This window comes from Enhydra lutris, unplaced genomic scaffold (genome assembly GCF_002288905.1).
Source record: "Enhydra lutris kenyoni isolate GAN:26980312 unplaced genomic scaffold, ASM228890v2 scaffoldscaffold67, whole genome shotgun sequence".
Lineage (NCBI taxonomy): Eukaryota > Metazoa > Chordata > Mammalia > Carnivora > Mustelidae > Enhydra > Enhydra lutris.
Genome location: NW_019154151.1, coordinates 1,352,038 through 1,367,488, shown reverse-complemented (window position 1 = coordinate 1,367,488; position 15,451 = coordinate 1,352,038). Strand labels below are relative to the sequence as shown.

Below are 15,451 nucleotides of genomic sequence, written 5' to 3'. Positions count from 1 at the left end.
GGTCCTGTCTCCATGCTTTAACAAAATCACCTTTGTGCACCAAAGATGTCTCAATAATTCTTTCTTGGCCATCATCTTAGAACGTTAATGTCTTTCCAACATCACATAGTACCAAATGAGCTTTTGTTAACTATTTCAAAATTGAATTAGTAATCTGGGACTAAAACCTAAATCTGGAACCTATTCAAAATCAGAGAGTCTTTCCATTGTACCACATTTACTTATAATCTTCCCAGCCTTCCAGAAACTTACATATTACACAAAATGCATTGATTTGTGGTCAGTAATCTTTCAATGTATTTCAGTTTGAAAAATTATAAAATCAAACAACATATTTTATATTCCAGTGCACTTTTTTCCAGAACTGAAGTGGGAGAGTGAGGTTCTTCCTTCATGGAGTGAAAAAATGAATCTCCTAGACAAAGGAGAGCAAGTAAAGCCATACAGTTTTTTGTTTGTTTGTTTGTTTGTTTTGTTTTAATTTCTTTTCAGTGTAACAGTATTCATTGTTTTTGCACCACACCCAGTGCTCCATGCAATATGTGCCCTCCTTAAGATCCACCACCTGGCTCCCCCAAACTTCCATCCCCCGCCTCTTCAAGACACTCAGGTTGTTTTTCAGAGTCCATACGCTCTCATGGTTCACCTCCCGTTCCAATTTCCCTCAACTCCCTTCTCCTCTCTATCTCCCCATGTCCTCCATGCTATTTGTTATGCTCTGCAAATAAATGAAACCATATGATAATTGACTCTCTCTGCTTCACTTATTTCACTCAGCATAATCTCACCCAGTATCGTCCATGTTGCTACAAAAGTTGGGTATTCATGCTTTCTGATGGAGGCATAATACTCCATAGTGTATATGGACCACATCTTCCTTATCCATTCTTCCGTTGAAGGGCATCTTGGTTCTTTCCACAGTTTGGCGACTATGGACATTGCTGCTATGAACATTGGGGTACAGATAGGCCTTCTTATCACTACATCTGTATCTTTGGGGTAAATACCCAGTAATGCAATTGCAGGGTCATAGGGAAGCTCTGTTTTTAATTTCTTGAGGAATCTCCACACTGTTTTCCAAAGTGACGGCACCAACTTGCATTTTCACCGACAGTGTAAGAGGGTTCCCCTTTCTTCACGTTCCCTCCAACACATGTTCTTTCCTATCTTGCTAATTTTGGCCATTCTAACTGGTGTAAGGTGATATCTCAATGTGGTTTTAATTTGAATCTCTCTGATGGCTAGTGATGATGAACATTTTTTCATGTGTCTGATAGCCATTTGTATGTCTTCATTGGAGAAGTGTCTGTTCATATCTTCTGCCCATTTTTTGATATGATTATCTGTTTTGTGTGTGTTGAGTTTGATAAGTTCTTTATAGATCCTGGATATCAACCTTTTGTCTGTACTGTCATTTGCAAATATCTTCTCCCATTCTGTGGGTTGCCTCCTTGTTTGTTTTTTTTTTTAAAGATTTTATTTGACACAGAGAGAGAGATCACAAGTAGGCGGAGAGGTAGGCGGAGAGGCAGGCAGAGAGAGAGAGAGAGAGAGAGAGAGAGGAGGAAGCAGGCTCCCCACTGAGCAGAGAGCCCAATGCAGGGCTCGATTCCAGGACCCTGGGATCACGACCTGAGCCAAAGCAGAGGCTTTAACCCACTGAGCCACCCAGGTGCCCCTGCCTCCTCATTTTGTTGACTGTTTCCTTTGCTGTGCAGAAGTTTTGATTTTGATGAAGTCCCAAAAGTTTATTTTCGCTTTTGTTTCCTTTGCCTTTGGAGACATATCTTGAAAGAAGTTGGTGTGGCTGATATCGAAGAGGTTACTGTCTATGTTCCCCTCTAGGATTCTGATGGATTCCCATCTCACGTTGAGGTCTTTTACCCATTTCGAGTTTATCTTTGCGTACAGTGTAAGAGAATGGTCGAGTTTCATTCTTCTACATATAGCTGTCCAAATTTCCCAGCACCATTTATTGAAGAGACTGTCTTTTTTCCACTGTATGTTTTTTCCTGCTTTGTCGAAGATTGTTTGGCCACAGAGTTGAGGGTCCATATCTGGGCTCTCTACTCTGTTCCACTGGTCTATGTGTCTGTTTTTATGCCAGTAGTATGCTGTCTTCGTGATCACAGCTTTGTAGTAAACCTTGAAATCAGGTAACGTTATGCCGCCAGTTTTATTTTTGTTTTTCAACATTTCCTTAGCAATTCGGGGTCTTCTCTGATTCCATACAAATTTTCAGATTATTTGCTCCAGCTCTTTGAAAAATACCGGTGGAATTTTGATCAGAATGGCATTAAAGGTATAGATTGCTCTAGGCATTAGAGACATTTTAACAATGTTTATTCTTCCGATCCAAGAGCATGGAATGGTCTTCCAACTTTTTGTGTCTTCTTCAATTTCTTTCATGAGTGTTCTGTAGTTCCTTGAGTACAGATCCTTAACCTCTTTGGTTAGGTTTATTCCCAGGTATCTTATGGTTCTTGGTGCTATAGTAAATGGAATTGATTCTCTAATTTCCCTTTCTGTATTTTCATTGTTAGTGTATAAGAAAGCCACTGATTTCTGGACATTGACTTTGTATCCTGCCACGTTACTGAATTGCTGTATGAATTCTAGTAGTTTGGGGGTGGAGTCTTTTGGGTTTTCCATATAAAGTATCATGTCACCTGCGAAGAGAGAGAGTTTGACTTCTTTATTGTCAATTTGGATACATTGTATTTCTCTTTGTTGTCTGATTGCTGTTGCTAGGACTTCTAATACTATGCTGAAAAAGAGTGGTGAGAGTGGGCATCCATGTCGTGTTCCTGATCTCAATGGCAAGGCTGTGAGCTTTTTTGTTTTGAGGATGATATTTGCTGTGGGTTTTTCATAGACAGATCTTATGAACTTCAGGAATGTTCCCTCTATCCCTATACTTTGAAACGTTTTAATCAGGAATGGATGCTGGATTTTGTCAAATGCTTTTTCTGCATCAATTGAGAGGACCATGTGGTTCTTCTCTCTTCTCTTATTGATTTGTTCTATCACATTGACTGATTTGTGAATGTTGAACCAAACTTGTAACCCAGGGATGAATCCCACCTGGTCATGGTGGATAATCTTTTTAATGTGCTGTTGGATCCTGTTTGCTAGGATCTTGTTGAGAATCTTAGCATCCATATTCATCAGGGATATTGGTCTGAAATTCTACTTTTTGTTGGGGTCTTTGTCTGGTTTGGGGATCAGGGTAATGCTGGCTTCATAAAAAAAAGTCTGGAAGTTTTCCTTCTGCTTCAATTTTTTGAAACAGCTTCAGGAGAATAGATGTTATTTCTTCATTGAAAGTTTGGTAGAATTCCCCCAGGGTATACTCCAGGACCTGGAATCTTGTTTTTTGGGAGTTTTTTGATCACTGCTTCAATCTCGTTACTAGATATCAGTCTATTCAGGTGGCCAATTTCTTCCTGGTTCAATTTGGGGAGTTTATAGTTTCCCAGGAATGCATCCATTTCATCTAGGTTGCTTAGCTTATTGGCATATAACTGTTGATAATAACTTCTGATGATTGTTTCTACTTCCTTGGTGTTAGTTTTGATCTCTCCCTTTTCATTCATAATTTTATTAATTTGGGCTTTCTCTCTTTTCTTTTGGATTAGTGTGGCCAATGGTTTATTGATCTTACTGATTCTTTCGAGAAACCAGCTTCTAGTTTCATTGATACATTCTACTGTATCTCTGATTTCTACCTCATTGATCTCAGCTCTAATCTTGATTATTTCCCTTCTTATGTGTGGAAATGGTTTGATTTGTTGTTGATTCTCCAGTTCTTTAAGGGCTAGAGACAGCTGGTGTGTTCTGGATTTTTCAATGTTTTTTGAGGGAGGCTTTGATAGCTATGTATTTCCCCCTTAGGACCGCCTTTGCTGTATCCCATAGGTTTTGGACTGAAGTGTCTTCATTCTCATTGGTTTCCATGAATTGTTTCAGTTCTTCTTTTGATCTCCTGGTTGATCCAAGCATTCTTAAGCAAGGTGGTCTTTAGCTTCCAGGTATTTGAGTTCCTTCCGAACTTTTCCTTATGATTGAGCTCCAGTTTCAAAGCACTGTGATCTGAGAATGTGCAGGGAATAATCTCAGTCTTTTGGTGTCGGTTGAGTCCTGATTTGTGACCCAGTATGTGGTCTATTCTTGAGAAGGTTCCATGTGCACTGGAGAAGAATGAGTATTCTGTTGTTTTAGGGTGGAATGTTCTGTATATATCTATGAGGTCCATCTGGTCCAATGTGTCTTTCAATGCTCTTGTGTCTTTATTGATTTTCTGCTTTGATGATCTGTCTATTACTGAGAGAGGCCTGTTAAGATCTCCTACTATTAATGTATTCATATAAATATGGCTCTTTATCTTGATTAATAGTTTTCTTATGTAATTGGCTGCTCCCATATTGGGGGCATAGATATTTACAATTGTTTGATCGTCTTGGTGGATAGTCCCTTTAAGAATGATGTAGTGTCCTTCTGTATCTCTGACTGCAGTCTTTAGTTTAAAATCTAATTTATCTGATATGAAAATTGCTACCCCGGCCTTCTTTTGAGGCCCACTGGCATGAAAGATGCTTCTCCATCCCTTCACTTTCTGTCTGGTGTATCCTTAGGTCCAAAATGGGTCTCTTGTAGACAACATATGGATGGGTCCTGTCGTTTTATCCAATCTGCAACTCTGTGCCATTTTATAGGTGCATTTAGGCCATTCACATTGAGAGTGATTATTGAGAGATACTTTTTTATTGACATCGTGTTACCTTTGAAGTCTTTCTTTCTGTAGATTGTCTCTATATTTGTGTTTAATGCTATTCTTAGGATTTTTCCTCTTTTATAAAACCCACTTAATATTTCCTGCAGTGTCAGCTTGGAGGTCGCATAATATTTTCAGCCTTGCTGGTCTTGGAAACTCTTTATCTCTCCATCCATTTTGAATGTCAGTCTTGTTGGATGTAGTATTTTTGGCTGCATGTTCTTCTCATTTCGTGCCCTGAATATATCTTGCCAGCCCTTTCTGGCTTGCCAGGTTTCTGTGGACAGGTCTGACGTTATTCTGTTTGGCTTTTCTCTGTACGTAAGGAGCTTCTTTGTCCTAGCTGCCTTCAAGAGGGCCTGCCTACAATTACAGTTCCTCATTCTTACTATTAGGTGTCTTGAGGACTTTCGAGAATCTGTAATCTTGGGGGGAGACCGTTCTGCCTCTAGTACATGAACGCTGGTTCCATTTGTAAGATTGGGAAAATTTTCATGGAGAACTTCTTCCACTATATCTTCTAGACTTCTTTATTTCTCCTCACCTTCACGGATTCCAATAATTCTGACATTGGAACGTTTCATGTCATCATTTATTTCCCTGATTCTGTTTTCATGGTTTCTAAGTTGTTTGTTCCAGGCTTCCTCCTGATCTTTTCTATCTGTTTGTCCTCCAGATCACTAATTCTATCTTCTGTCTCAATTACCCTAGCTTTTAGAGAATTTAGATTAGATTGGAACTCATTGAGAGCACTGTGAACATCATCCCTGGTGGCTTTCAGTTCTGCCCTAATCGATTCGTTTGTTCATTCATGGCTTTCTCCAACCTAGCTATTGCCTGGATAATGTTAGCCTGAATTCCATTTCTGATATATTGTCTATGTTGATAGCCATTAGCTCTGTTGCAGAAGGCCCATCCTCTGAATTTTTCTTCTGTTGGTAATTCCTCTTCCTAGTCATGTTGGTGAGAGATGACTGAACGGATGTATCTAAATGTGTCGACTGTGTTGCAGTCAAGGTGCACCCTGGAAAGCTTCTGTGCAATCAGGAATCCCCACCCCAATGAAAGAAAAAAGAAAGAGAGAAAAAAGAAAAGAAAAAGAAAAGAGAGAGAGAGAGAAAGACAGGGAAAAAAAGAAAGATAAAAGATAAAGCTCAGCCCAACTGGACTGCAAGGTAAGATTTATGACATATACAAACAAAAACAGACAAACAAAAAGACTGATAAAGGTATATGACAAGAGAAAAAAATATATATATATAAAAGCAAAAAAAATAAAAAAATAAAAAAACCTCGTCAGAAAGAACCCCAAGTATAAGATTTATATACTATCAGGACAAACACAAAAACACAGAAACACTGGTGGAAGACAAAGATGGGAGAGTGGTAATAAATTCTCAGTGTGGGCGAGGAAGGTTATTTTGATTCTTCCTGGATGTATCTTGATACCTTTGTTAAAGGATTCAATTTTCCTAAGATAAAGGGGGATTAAAAATTGGTTTTCCTATAGGGGTAGCATTGATTGGGGGAAAGGGGATTACCTTGAAGTTTAACTCTATATGAATATTAAAAATTAAAAATTAAAAATAAAGTAAACTAAACTAAACTAAAATTTAAAAAAAGTTAAAAAATAGAAAAGCAAAAGATAAAGCATGGGTATATGTATCAAAAAGTTCAGGTTGAAAGGTTATTATGGAATTTGATGTACTGGACATCTCACTGTGATTCTAAGTAGGTTAAAAAAATTATATAAAAAATGAACCAGAATAGTGGGAATGAATTAAAAATAAAAGTTGTATCTATGAAGTAGTGGTGGTTGTTCTCTTGCTGTCTTCCCCCCACTCCCCCGGTTGACTTTCTGGGGAAGGGGCCTGCCAACTGGGTTTTCAGGCAATGTTCTCTAAGTCCTCCCACCCCCCTCAAGGGGGTGGGCTCTGAGGAAACCGGTTTTTCAGGCTTTTGTTCTCTGGAGGGTTTTATGTTTGTTTGTTCATTTGTTTTCTCTCGCCTTGACAGCTTTTGATGGGTTTTGGAGGTTTAGAGGAAAGCAAACTGCACCCAGACCTCTCTCTCAGAGAGAACCCTCAGTCTGTTCCCCTCTCAGTGCTGGAGAACACATAAGTCCCCCCTCGGCCACTGGCAGAGCATGTTCTGAGTCGCAGTCCCTGGGGACACAGGAACTCCTGCTTGTACCCAAAACCACAACAGCGGCGTCTGTCTGGGCAGTTCCAGACCGCCAGAGAGGTTCCAAGCAGCGATCGCACATGGAGATTTTCCCACTGGCACAGGCTGGGAATGCCTGGTCTTTCTAGGTCCGAGAGTGCCGGGCTGGCGCCTGCTTGCACCTCTCTCAGAGAAGGGTGTGAGGTGAGACTCAGGCTCTGATAGCACGGCACGGTGCGTGCATGGGGACTGCAAAATGTCTGTGCTTCTGCCGGCTGGCTAGGCTCCCAGCCCCTCATGGGAGCCAGACACCATGCACTCTCAGATGAGCTCATGGCTCAGGGACCAAGACCTGGTTTCTCCGCTGCTCTCTCTCTGGCTCAGCACCAGGGGTAGCTGTCCTGGGTCTGGGAATTTAAGCCCTTGTCCCTAACTGCTCCGATTCCCACAATTTCCCCCTGCAATCCTTTGCTTTTTTTGAGTGCTTTTAACCAGACTCCATGTTAATGCTGGTCCCCAGTCGCAGGGCACTCTTGTATTGGGGTACTAGTTTCCAATGGTTCACTTCTGGTGGCTCCCTCCCCCTTTTGTTTATCTTCCGATATCAGCCCGACATTCCTACTCAGGTTTACCCTGCCCACTGGCCTCTTCTGCCCCCATAGAGATCCAGAAGTGTATAATTCTAATCTCAGGCTGATTTCATGAGTGATCGTAGTTCTTTGGTAGGTAATCAGCTCACTTTAGGGTACCGGTTGAAATGGGGCCTCCTCCTACTTCCCCGCCATCTTGTCTCCCCTTCTGTCCATTTTTAAATTGGATTATTTGTTTTTATTGGGTGTTAAGTGTTATAAGTTTTTACAGATTTTAGATACTAATCCTTTATCAGATATATCTCTTGCAAATATCTTCTCCCATCCCAAAATTTGACTTTAGTTTTGTTGACTGTTTTCTTTGCTGTGATGAAGCTTTTTATTTTTAGGTAGTCTCATTGGTTTGTTTGTACTTTCATTTCCCTTGCCTCAGGAGACATAGTAATAAGTTGCTACAACTGCTGTCAAAGATGTTACTGTCTGTGTTCTCCTCTAGAATTTTGGTGGTTTCCTGTTTCACAGTTAGGTCTTTCATTCATTTTGAATTTATTTTTCTGTATGCTGTGAAACACTGGTCCAGTTTAACTCCTGTACTTGTTGCTGTCCAGTTTTCCCAACACTATTTGTTGAATAGACTGTATTTTTCCCATTGGATATTCTTTTCTGCTTTGTCAAAGATTAATTGGCCATATAATTGTGGGACCATTTCTGGGTTTTCTATTAGGTTCCATTGATCTATGTCTGTTTTTGTGCCAGTACCATACTGTCTGGATCATTATAGCTTTGTAATGTAACTTGGAGTCTGGAATTTTGATGCCTCCACCTTTGCTTTTCTTTTTCAAGATTGTTTTGGTTATTTGGGGTTTTCACTTTTTCATGCAAATTTTAGGATTGTTTGTTCTAGCTGTAGGAAAGTGCTGGTGGTATTTCAATTGGGATTGCATTAAATGTGTAGAGTGCTTTGGATAGTATAGACATTTTAACATCTTTTTTTCTTCCAATATAAGAGCATATAATAGTTTTGCATTTGTTTATGCCATCTTCAATTTCTTTGTTCAATGTTTTATAGTTTTCAGAATACAGACCTTTTACCTCTTTGGTGAAGTTAATTCCTATGTATCTTATTGGCTTTGATGCAATTATATATAGAATTGACTTCATGATTTATCTTTCTGCTCCATTATTGTATGTAGAAATGCAAAAGATTTTTGTATTTTGATTTTGTATATGGCAACTTTACTGAATTTGCTTATCACTTCTATCATTTTTTTGGTGGAGTCTTTCAGGTTTTCTGTATAGAGTATCATGTCACCTCAAAGACTTATGCAAATAGCAAAAGTTTGACTTCTTGCTTGCTGATTTGGATGTCCTTTATTTCTTTGTGTTGTTTGGTTGCTGTGGCAAGACCTTACAAACTGTATTAAGTAACATAGTGGTGAGAATGGACATCCCTGTCTTGCTCATGACCTTAGAGGAAAAGCTGTCAGTTTTTTCCCCATGGAGGGTAATAATAGCTGTGAATTTTTCACATTTGGCCTTTACTATTTTGAAGTATGTTCCCTCTAACCCTATTTGGTTGAGGGTCTTTATCATGAATGGATGTTGTATTTTGTCCAATGCTTTTCTGCAATATTTGAATGATCATATGGTTCTTATCCTTTCTTTTATCACACTGATTGATTTGATACTACTGAACCAAGCTTGCAGCACATAAATAAATCCCACTTGATCATAGTGAATGATATTTGTTAACATACTGTTGGATTTGATGTGTTCGTATTTTATTGAGAATTTTTGCACACATGTGCATCAGGAATATTGACCTGTAGTTCTCTTTTTTAATGGAGTCTTTGCCTGGTTTTGGTATCAGGGTATTGCTGGCCTCAGAATGAATTAGGGAGTTTCCCCTTCTTTTTTTTTTTTTTTTAGGTCATTAAAATCTACAGTTTTTATTTTTTTTTTTACCTTTAATCATTTTTTAAAATTTATTTTCAGCATAACAGTATTCATTGTTTTTGTACCACACCCAGTGCTTCATGCAGTCTGTGCCCTCTCTAATACCCACCACCTGGTTCCCCCAACCTCCTACCCCCCCACCTCTTCAAACCCTTCAGATTGTTTTTCAGAGTCCATAGTCTCTCATGGTTCACCTCCCCTTCCAATTTCCCCCAGCTGCCTTCTCCTAACTCCCCATGTCCTCCACGCTATTTGTTATGCTCCACAAATAAGTGAAACCATATGATACTTGACTCTCTCTGCTTGACTTATTTCACTCAGCATAATCTCTTCCAGTCTTGTCCATGTTGTTACAAAAGTTGGGTATTCATCCTTTCTGATGGAGGCATCATACTCCATAGTGTATATGGACCACATCTTCCTTATCTATATCCCCTTTTTTTTTTATTTTTTGGAATATTTTGAGAAGAATAGATATTATCTCTCCTTTAAATATTTGGTAGAATTCACATGTGAAGCCATGTGATCCTGGACTTTTGTTTGCTGTTAAGATTTTTGATTACCGATTCAATTGCTGGTTATCAGTCTGTTCAAGTTTGTTTTTTCTTTATACTTCAGTTTTTGTAGTTTATATGTATATAGTAATTTATCCATTTGTTCCCAGTTGTGCATTATGCCAACTTGTTAGCATATAATTGTTCATAACATTTTTAATAATTGCTTGCATTTCTGTGGTATTGGCTTTTATTTCTCTGCTTTCATTTGTGATTAAATTTATTGGAGTCTTTTTATTTTTCTTTACATTAGTCTGGCTAAGGGTTTATTAATTTTATAAATTTTGCCAAAGACCTAGCTCCTGGTCTCTGTGATCTGTTCTAATGTGTTTTGTTGTTGTTGTTGTTGTTTTGTTTGTCAGGTTTTTTTTTTATATATATATAATATATTTCTGCTCTAATATTGATTATTTCTCTTCTGTTAGAGTTATGCTTCATTTATTGTTCTTTTCCTCCCTACTTTAGGTGCAAGGTTAAGTTATTTTTCTTGCCTCTTAAGGTAGGCTTATATTGGTAAATATTTCCCTCTTAAGACAGCTTCTGCTATATCCCAAAAGTTTTGGACCATTGTGTTTTCATTTTCATTTGTTTCCATGTATGTATGTGTGTTTGTTTGTTTGTTTTAATTTCCTTGACTTCCTTATTGACTCATTCATGCTTTAGTAGCAAGTTGTTTAACCTGCATTTATTTGTGGTCTTTCCAAACTTTTTCTTTTGGTTGACTTCAAGTTTCAGAATGATGTGGTCAGTAAAGATGCATGGTATGATTTTAATCTTTGTGTGCTTTTTGATGCCTGATTTGTGACCAAGTATGTGATTGTATTCTGGGGAATGCCCCATGTCCTCTTGAAAAGAATGTGTATTCTGTTGCTTTCGGATGCAATCTGTTAAGCCAGACTGCTCCAGCATGTCATTCAAAGCCATTATTTCCTTGTTGATTTCTGCTTAGATGATCTGTCCATTGATGTAAGTGAGAAGTTAAAGTCCCTTACTATTTGTGTGTTATTATCAATGATTCCATTATGTTTGTTATTTTTTCAAGATTTTGTTTATTTATTTGAAAAAGAGAGCAAGAGACCACAAGTAGGGGTGCCTGGGTGGCTCAGTGGGTTAAAGCCTCTGCCTTCAGCTCAGGTCATGATCCCAGAGTCCTGGGGTCAAGCCCCGCATCGGGGCTCTCTGCTCAGCAAGGAACCTGCTTCCCCCTCTCTCTCTGCCTGCCTCTCTACCTACTTGTGATCTCTGTCTGTAAAGTAAATAAATAAAATCTTAAAAAAAAAAGAGAGAGACCACAAGTAGTGGGAGTGGTACAGGGAGAGGGAGAAACAGGCTCCCTGTTGAGCAAGCAGCCCAATGCAGGGCTTGAATCCAGGACCCTGAGATCATGCCTGAGCAGAAGGCAGATGCTTAACGGATTAAGTCACCCAGGTGATCCTGTTATTAATTGTTTTATACATTGTTTTATATATTTGGGTGTTTCCATGTTTGGGGCATAAATATATAAAATTGTTAGATCTTGTTGGTAGTCCCCTTTATTATGATATAGTGACCTTCTTCATCTCTTATTTACAGTCATTGTTTTAAAATCTAGTTTTCTGCTATAAGTATTAGTACTCTAGCTTTTTTTCAATGTCCATTTGCATGACAAATTTTTCTCTGTCTCCTCATTTTCAATCTGCAGGTGTCTCTGAGTCTAAAATGAAACTATGGTAGGCACCAAATAGATCCAAATAGATGGGTCTTTTTTTTTTTAATCCATCCTGACACCATATTTCTTTTTATTGTAGCATTTAGTTCATTTACATTCAGATAAGTTGTTGATAGATTTGTATTTACTGACATTTGACTAGTTGTGTCAATGTTTCTGGAGATTTTCTCTCTTCCCTTTTTTTTTCTTTGTCACTTTTGGTTTCTTCTTTCTATCCAAGAGTAAACCTTAATATTTCTTGTAGGGCTGGTTTCATGGTCATGAATTACTTTAGTATTTGTTTGTCTGGGAAAACTTTTTTTTAAGATTTTATTTATTTGAGAGAGAGTGAGTGAGAGAGAGAGAAAGAGAGCATGAGCAGGGGGAGGAGCAGAGAATGCGGGAGAGGGAGAGAGAGAAGCAAACTCCTTGCTGAGCAGGGAGCCTGATATGGGATTCGATCCCAGGAATCTGGGATCATGACTTGAGCTGAAGGCAGACACTTAACTGACTGAGCCACCCAGGCATCCCTGTCTGGAAAACTTTTTCTCTCTCTTTCAATTCTGAATGATAGTCTTACCGGATAGAGTATTTTTTGTATGTTTTTCCCATTTAGCACATTGAATATATCATATTACTCCTTTCTGACTTGGCAAGTTTCCATTGAAAAAACTCTACATCTATGGGTCTCCCTTGTAAGCTAAGGACTTCTTTTGACTCATTGCTTTTAAATTTTTTTTCTTTATTTCTGTATTTTGCAATTTAATTAAGTATGTCTTGTTATTGGGGTGCCTGGGTGGCTCAGTTGGTTAAACATCCAACTCTTGTTTTCAGCTCAGGTCATGACCTAATGGGTCATGAGGTTGAGCCTCCATCAGGCTCTGTGCTCAGCAGAGAGGCTGCTTGATGATTCTCTCCCTCTGCCCTTCTCACAACTCACTCAATCTCTCTCAATTAAAAAAAAAATTAAAAATGTATTTTTTTTGCCTGGTTTTGTTGATTTTGATGGGAATTCTCACTGCCTCCTAGATCTGGTTGGATGTCAGTATTCTTCCCAGATTAACATAGTTTTCAGGTATTATTTTAAACAATTTTCCCCCTTTCCTCTTTCTTCTTCTTATAATTCAAATGCTATTATATATGATAGAGTCACTTGATTCCCAGTGTCTTCTCTTGTTGCATAATTCTTTCTCTCATTTGTTCAGATTCATTACTTACTATTACTTGGTCTTTTAGGTCACTAACTCATTCTTCTGCTTCTTCTAGCCATTTGTTACACGAGGCATGTTTCTAATCTCATTTATGGCACTCTTCATCTCTAATACTTGTTTAACTCTTTTATCTCTATGGTAAGGGCCTCACTGATATCATATATATTTTTTTCAAGCACAATGAGTAGTTGCTGATAGTTGCCTTATATTCTCCATTACACATATTACCTGTATTTGTTTGTCTTAGATCTATGGCCATGGACTTATCATACTCTATCATTTGAGATAAATTCCTCAGATTTGGCATTTTTTTCTAAGTCTCTGTCTTCTTCTCTGTGTTAGAAAAAGCCATAATGTTTTCTGCTCCTTAAAGAAATGGCTTTTGAAGAAATGGTTATGAAGTGCTCACAGCCTGGTGCTTTGAATGTAAATGGATTAAATGCTCCAATCAAAAGACATAGGGCATCAGAGTGGATATAAAAACAAGGCTCATCTATCTACAGACTACAAGAAACTCATTTGAGATCTAAAGACACCTGCAGATTGATAGTAAGGGGATGGAGAAATATCTGTCTTATATCTATACCTCAAAAGAATGTAGAAATAAGGGTGCCTGGGTGGCTCAGAGGGCTAAAGCCTCTGCCTTCAGCCCAGGTCATGATTCCAGGACCCTGAGATCGAGCCCTGCATCAGGCTCTTTGCTCAGCAGGGAGCCTGCTTCCTCCTGTCTCTCTGCCCCCCTCTCTGCCTACTTGTGATCTCTGTCTGTCAGATAAATAAATAAATAAATCCTTAAAAAAAGAATGCAGGAATAGCAATACTTATATCAGACAAACTATATTTAAAGCAAATACGTAAAAAGAAACAAAGGACACTATATAAAAATAAAAGGGATAATCCAAGAAAAAGACATAACAATGGGGAATCTTTATGTATTCAACATGGGAACACCAAATATTAAAAAAAAAGCAATTAATAACAAACATAAAGGAAATGTTAGATAATAGTACAGTAACAGTATGGAACTTTAATACCACACTTACATCAATGGACAGATCATCTAAACAGAAAATCAAGAAAGAAACAGTGGCTTTGAATGATACACTGGAACAGATCTACTTAACAAATATATTCAGAACATTCATCTTAAACAGCAGAATACACATAGTTTTCAAGTGCACCTGCAACATTCTTCAGAATAGATCATATATTAGCTCATGAATCAGGTATTAACAAACAGAAAAAAATTGAAGTCATACTATGCATCTTTTCTGAACACAACACTCTTGAACTAGAAGTCAACCACAAGAAAAAATTTGGAACGACCACAGGCACATGGATGTTAAACAACATGTTACTAACAAATGAATGGGTCAAACAGGAAATTAAAGAAGAAATTGAAAAAAAATGGAAATGAATGAAAGTGAAAACACGACTGCTCAAAACCTTTGAGATGCAGCAAAAGAGGTCCTAAGAGGGAAGTATGTAGCAATACAGGCCTACTTCATGAAGCAAGAAAAATCTCAAACTACTTAACTTTACACTGAAGGGAACTAGTAAAAGAATAACAAATGGGAGGGAGGGGCAAGGTGGCAGAGGAATAGGAGACCCTATTTCAACTTGTCCCCTGAATTGAGCTAGATATATATCAGAGCACTCTTTAACACTCATGAAATCATCCTGGGATGTAAGATTACATACTTCTGGATCTCTACAAGGGCAAAGGATCATCAGTGGAGAGGTACAGAGGAGTTGGTAGTGCTCGGACAGATGTCAGAGGATAAACAGAAGTGGAAGACAGCCCCCAGAAGGGAGCCATTGGAAAATAACACCCCAATGCAAAAGTGTCTGCACTTGGGGACCAGTAATAATTTGGAAACTCTTGGCTGTGAGTCAGGAAAAGACTAATAACAGCACTCAAACAGATCAAAGAGACTTAAGGGACAACTGCTGGGGTCAGGAGGTCACAGGCACAGACCCAAACCCATGGTCCCAGGAAGGTTGCGGCTAGTGTCCACCACAGCCAGCACTTGTACACCTGAGCACACTCAGCACAGGCTACAGTCATTGGTCCTTGGGGCTGGTGGCTACCGTGACTACCACAGCCACCTCCGTTGTCTTCACTATTGCTGGGGCTGAGCACACCCAGGGTGGGTTCAGGTCAGTGGTTCTGGGAACTGCAGCCACCAGGCCAGGGCTTGCCCAGACCAGTATTGCTCATGGTTTTGGAGGCACAGGGGCACCGAGATCAAAGCAATGATCAAAAACCTCCCAAAAAACAAAAGTCCAGGACTTGATGGATTCCCTGCGGAATTCAAAGAAGAAATAATACTTATTCTCCTGAAGCTTTAAAAAAAAATAGAAACAGAAGGAAATTCCAGACTCTTCCTATGAATCCAACATTACCTTGATCCCCAAACCAGGCAAAGTCACCATCAAAAAGGAGAATTTCATACCAATATACCAGATGGATATAGATGTCAACATTCTCAACAAGATCCGAGCCAACAGGATCC

The 15,451-nt window shown here is 38.8% G+C and overlaps 1 protein-coding gene across 1 annotated transcript in view; it reads right to left on the bottom strand.

Moving 5' to 3' along the window:
* Positions 1-15,451, bottom strand: part of LOC111159209 (protocadherin 11 X-linked) — a 583,780-nt gene that overhangs the window by 210,641 nt on the left and 357,688 nt on the right. Inside the window, 1 exon segment of the mRNA XM_022521651.1 lies at positions 4,782-4,811. Within this exon segment, the coding sequence (XP_022377359.1) occupies positions 4,782-4,811 (30 nt within the window).